We start from the raw sequence: 6,436 nt of genomic DNA, 5'->3' as shown, positions 1-6,436 counted from the left end.
TATGTTGATGATATTGTTTTTAGTTCTACTAAAGAGTGTCTTAGCAATGAGTTTTTCTAAGTTAATGCATGATAAATTTGAAATGAGCATGATGGATGAACTCAAGTTCTTTCTCGGACTCCAAATTAAGCAACTAGAAGATGGAACATTCATCAGTCAACAAAAGTATATTCATGATATGCTCAAAAAGTTTGGAATGGAAAACTCAAAGCATATGGTCACTCCTATGGCCACCAATGTCAAGCTTACTCTTGAAGGAGAAGGAGATTCATTCGATAGCACCAAGTATAGAGGAATGATTGGATCTCTTCTATACTTAATGGAAAGCAGGCTCGATATTATGTATAGCGTGTGCTTGTGTATAAGATTCCAAGAGAATCTCAAAATATCTCACGTAGAAGCGGTCATACGAATCTTTAGATACTTGAAAGGTACCATGCATCTTGGTCTATGGTATCTAAAGTTCACCGGTGTTGACATTATGTGCTTTGTGAATTTCGAACATGGAGGATCGTTGATTGATCAAAAGAGCACAAGTGGTGTATGTGCATTTTTCGGACTTTGCTTAACATCATGGTTCTCCAAGAAGCAAACATCCATTACACAATCTACTACCGAAGCGGAGTATGTTACTGTGATAGCCCGTCCTAATCCATCTGGACGAAGTCATCAACATTTGGTCCCATCGCGAGGTAATGAACTCTATATGCCATGAATGACTCCAAGTAATATCTTTAAATTGAGCAAATGCACAGCGGAAGATTTCTTTCATACATGAGAATAAATATGCTTTAAAGTGTCAACCAAAAGGTTGGTGAGTTCATTAGTTTATCATCAATATTCATTTCCATCATTTTTAATAGACCACAAGATTTTCATGTCCATTTCTCATAAACATACATCCCATACATAGAGATAAAAATCATTCCTATGGATTGAACACCTGATAACCGACATTAAAAAGATGCATATAGAATATCCCCATCATTCCGGGACTCCCTTCGGACATGATAAAATCGAAGCACTAAAGCAGTTCAAATTCTCTGATTGGGGCTTGTTAGTGTCCATAGATCTATCTTTAGGATTCGCGTCAATTAGGGGCCAGTTCCCTAATTCTTAGGCTACAAAGCTAAAAAGGGCATATTCGGTTCGATAATCCAACCATAGAATGTAGTTTCGATTACTTGTGTCTATAAAAGCAGCGCATGTATTCTCAGTCCCAAAAATATATTTTGCAAAAGCATTTAAAAAGAGAACAAATGAAACCCACAATACGATATTTTGTAGTAATTATATGCATACGACGGAACTGAACAATGCAAGGTTGGCCTCAGATTCACGAACCTATATCAATTATGTATATTAATACATGTAATGGAAATCGAACAGATTTTATATCCTATTAGTGATTTTAATTGTTATTTTAAATCATGTGTTTCATTAATAACTTAATTAATTATATTTATTAATATTTATTATATAAATATTACTATAGTTATGTTATATGTAATAATATATTTTTTATAAGTAATCTTAGTTGTAATAATAATGATAATACTAATGGTAATTAATAGTAATACAAATGATGATAATAATAATAATAATGCTAAAAATAATAATTTTAATGTTAGAATAATAATGAATTTAATAATAATAATAATAATAATAATAATAATAATAATAATAATAATAATAATAATAATAATAATAATAATAATAATAATAATAATAATAATAATAATAATAATAATAATAATAATAATAATAATTATAATCTTGATAAACCTATTAATACAAATGATAATAATAATAAAAATCATAATTTTAATATTTAGTGTTAGTTTAATAATAATAATAATAATAATAATAATAATAATAATAATAATAATAATAATAATAATAATAATAATAATAATAATAATAATAATAATAATAATAATAGAAATACTACCTCAAAGAAGTAGCCCTTAAAAATAATTCCCAAGTCCGGGTTTGAACCCGCGACGTCCCGCTAATCTGATAACACCTTTAACCATCGATCCATATAGATTTTCTGAAATAATTCCTATATAAATAATATATAACCCATGTTTCTCTGTTTTCCCTATTTCTTCTTCTTATTTAAAAAAAAAAATGCTATAACCGGGGCTCCAACCCAAGACCTCTCACTACACACAATTACACCCAAACCACTCCACTACCGATTGCTTTTCTGTTTAAAACCATTCTTCATTTTATTTTAACCCATCTACATCATTGTGATTATAACAAGGAAAAGAAGAAAACAATACTCATATGTATCCTTTTATCATTTCTTCGTTACCATTTATAGTCCATCTGCAAATCCTTATTCTACTCTCAGCCTGCTAACAAAAACAGGAACTCGACCCAATCATCTAAGCCCAAACTAATAATCCATTAATCTGTTTAAGATTTAATAGCACATTTAGCATTCTAATAAACCCGTCGAATTTTCTTGTGGCCTATTATATTTCCCCAAGATGCTTCGATTGAATTAAACAAATACATGCAGTTGTAATTTTGAACGTGATACTATCACCTTGTGATTCCTTTTGTCGTCCCACTAGCTCCTTTTTAATTCCAATTAGATGTAATATTTTACTTAATTAAATGAGGTTGTTTCTTTAGTGTGTCTGCCAACAACAAAATCGAGCCATCCATAATGCTTTATGCCCGTAATGTTTTTAAATTTCAAAACAGCAAAGCAATAGGCTTGGAATCATAACAGAAGTAATGGCAGGTGAATAAAGTAATACAAATGGATATCTATTCATAAATTTTTGTCGACCATGAAACATATCTTAGTCTCACTTGATTAAAGATCAAACACCATGTGTTTATTTATATAATAACCAAGTTGTCACACCTTAAACTGTATACATGTCATCCTTATCATTCATTAAATTATTCCAAATATTATGGGTTGTGAGTGGGTTACGAAGAAGAAAAAAAATAAGCAGAACAAATCATAATGCAGTAACAATCTAGTTATAGCAGTAGCGTAATGGTAACAATGGTAGTAGTTGGTGAGAGTTCATGATTTAAACAGAAAGGAAAGCAGAATAACGAGCAGATTGTATGTTATGGTGGTGGTGTTGTGATGGCCATCGAATACCAAAACATGAAGGAATTATAATCAAGAGAATAGAAGTGGGTTTAGTGATCGTGAAACAGAAAGATAGTAGCGATATTCGTAGCTGCAGTAATGATTAGCAATAGCAGTTGTAGCTAGTAGGTGATTGTTAGTGATTGGCGATGCTTATTAGCAGCAATAAGCTGCTGCAGTAGACTGTTTTGGGTGAGTTTTTAACACCCAGAAACAACAAAGAGTGGTTGCAGATGTCGATGTTGAGTAGTGGGTGATGGTGGTTCGAAGGTTGTGATGGTGGGATGGAAGTCTTGGATTCACGAAAATAATAGAAAGTGTAACAAAGGTGAGAGAGAGAGAGGTTGGAGAGAGAGACGAGAGAGTGAGGTGGTGGATATAGTGATCATAGTGAAGGTGAAAGTGGTGATACACGGAGGTTTATGTTCACGATCTTAACAAAAACAGGAGGTAGAAATTAAGGTGATAGTCGTGGATCTAAACGGGTTTCATGATGATCGAAGTGGTGGTTCATGGTGGAAGTGAGTTGTGTAGCTTAGTGGCCATTTGACAGATTAAAACAGAATAGCAGCAGGTGGCAGTAGTACTCGTTGCATAGCAACCAAGCAGTGATGATTAAAGTGGTGTTGTGGTTCATTGGGTTTATCTCTCTAATGCCTACATATGTATGTATATATAACTATGTATGGTTATGTGTGTATATATAACTATGTATGGTTATATATATATATATATATATATATATATATATATATATATATATATATATATATATATATATATATATATATATATATATATAAAGAGCAAGATGGTGATAGTGGATTGGTGATCATCATAGGTTAAGTGGGTTTATGTGATGGTTCTAAATGGTGATGGATTTGGTAGTTAGTTCTCTAAATAACAGAAAGAGAAACAGAAAAACATACGTGAGAGATAGATAGAGAGTGGCAGTGAAAGATGGCCGTAGGTGGTGCTCCGGTGATGGCAGTGGTGGTTGCTTTGGTTGTCAGAGATCAAGAAGATGAATATGTGTCTCAATATGAATGTGGTAGTTTGGCTCAATTTGTAGATTAAAAAGAAAGTGGTGATATTTAGAAAATAAAATACGGAGTAATAATATATAGATATAGAAGATAGTGGTGTTGATACATGCATAAGTCCCTAGTGTAAAGAAAATAAGGACAAATCACACACAGTAATCCCAATCAATTTGTCTAATTGATTCACGGGATGATCAATCAAATAAGAATAATATATTAATATTAATAATATAATAATAATAATAAAATAAAACATGTTCTATGTTCCATATCTATATGTTTGATGCTAGTGTATATGTATGCCCATATAGAGATATTTGATTGATAATGAAACAAATAGATACAGTAATTTACTCTATTACTTCACAAGATATTTAAGAGGCTGCCGACACTCTTAACAGGTGTTTTACATCTTAGTTTCAATATACCCAAAAGTTGATGGGTTTCATCTGATAGCAAAGCATCTGGTGTAAAGTTTGCGAACAATAGTCGAGTTAATTATCTTAGAATCAATTGATAAAAATATCGTGCATGTATGTACATATAATATGTCAAGTTGTGAAGCAAAACAAGAATATCCACAGTGACACAATCAATATTCAATATCTTTATTCAATTTGTATCAATCAATAATAGTTATAATAAATATAAATATATAAACATGTGATAATATTAGGCGCCGCTTTTCACAGACTGGATTTCGTGTAATTATTTAATTTATTTTAATATTAATAATAAATACATATAGATATATTAATGATAATAATACTCTCAATATTAATAATGATAATAATAACAAGTTGTATTTATAATAATTTTAATGATTTTTAATAATCATGATGATACTAATAATATTAATATTTATATTAGTAATAAGATTAATAATAATGATAATAATAATAATATTAATATAACAAATTAATATTAATACATACTTATTTACATGTACATATCTATTGTTCGTGAATCGTCGAAAATGGTCGAAGTTTAAATGAATGTAATGAACAGTTCAAAATTTTTGAGACTCAACATTGCAGACTGTGCTTATCGTGTCAAAAATATTAAATCGTATCGAGAGTTGGGTTTAAAATTAGTCGAAATTTTCCGAGTCGTCACAGTACCTACCCGTTAAAGAAATTTCATCCCGAAATTTGATCGAGGTCGTCATGGCTAACAATAAGAATGTTTTCATGATGATTATGAGTTGATAGATAGAGTTTTATCATCATTGAGTAATATGAATAAGATAATTCGATTACTTGAAGAGTACGAATGAAGCTATCACTAAATAGTGAAATGAGAAAGACAAGTTTCATCATAACTTTTGACTAGTCATGGTTGAATTCCGAAATTCAAGGGATTTCAAAGAAAATCTTCAAAATCTAAATGAGATTTGTTTCTTCAAAAAATGGGAAATTATAATTCTCTTTAATTAAATGTGGTAATCTGCCTCGATTGTTCTATCGGGTATTTTCACTATAAATTAACCTTTCCCGTTCCATTATTTTCACCACTCTAATACTTTCTTCCTTAATTCTTATTTCTAAAAGATCCATTAATATGGTCAATCATGTATTGATCATTGCTATTATATTAACCATATTTACCGTCATTCTTCTTTTCTATCTTCCACCAGAAGAACATTTTTACTTCTACAACGCTCTTGGGTTGATGGTTTTCATAATCCTACCCAGCCTCTGTCCTTCCATAATTATTGACATCTACGGTTAATGATCTCTCATATTTATGTTTAGAAGCTCTATGCTTCTGTTTTCTCTTTCCGACTTGAAGTAAAGCGATTAAGAAGTCTCAGATTCGTAGGTATGAAGTTTTGAATGATCATGATATACTATGCAGAAAAGAAAGTTATTAGCACGATTTGATTTTTCAAATTACCAGAATCACGGAAAGATAGAAATATGAAGAAAATATGTTCTTGATATGTTTAGAGGTTGAATAGAATGAAAAGTCATGTAACATAACACATGATGAGGGTATGGTCTACTGTGAACCATCATCATGTTCCATTAGAAATTTAGCATGACTTACTGTAATATAATCATGTTGGCCGGGCGTCATTATATTATACTAACTCATGCTTCAATCCCCCACACTTCTTTAGAAATCATTCATAATTTAAACTCAAAGGTTATAGAATTTAGAAACTAAGACAGTTTCTTTTATGATGTAATATAGATAGCACGAGGAGATAAATAATTTCGAACAAGAATACTTATGAAAATATCCTCAGAAATATCAAAGATAT

General features: G+C 30.6%; 1 protein-coding gene across 1 annotated transcript; it reads left to right on the top strand.

Moving 5' to 3' along the window:
* Positions 1 to 226: 226 nt before the first annotated feature.
* Positions 227 to 3,652, top strand: LOC139901167 (uncharacterized mitochondrial protein AtMg00810-like). Its single transcript, XM_071883902.1, has 2 exons — positions 227 to 634; positions 3,575 to 3,652. The coding sequence occupies exons 1-2, from the start codon at positions 227 to 229 to the stop codon at positions 3,650 to 3,652; spliced, it is 486 nt and encodes a 161-aa protein (XP_071740003.1).
* Positions 3,653 to 6,436: the final 2,784 nt, after the last annotated feature.

Source organism: Rutidosis leptorrhynchoides, chromosome 3 (assembly GCF_046630445.1).
Source record: "Rutidosis leptorrhynchoides isolate AG116_Rl617_1_P2 chromosome 3, CSIRO_AGI_Rlap_v1, whole genome shotgun sequence".
Lineage (NCBI taxonomy): Eukaryota > Viridiplantae > Streptophyta > Magnoliopsida > Asterales > Asteraceae > Rutidosis > Rutidosis leptorrhynchoides.
The sequence above is the reverse complement of the archived record's forward strand: the minus strand, read 5'-3'. Positions and strand labels throughout refer to the sequence as shown.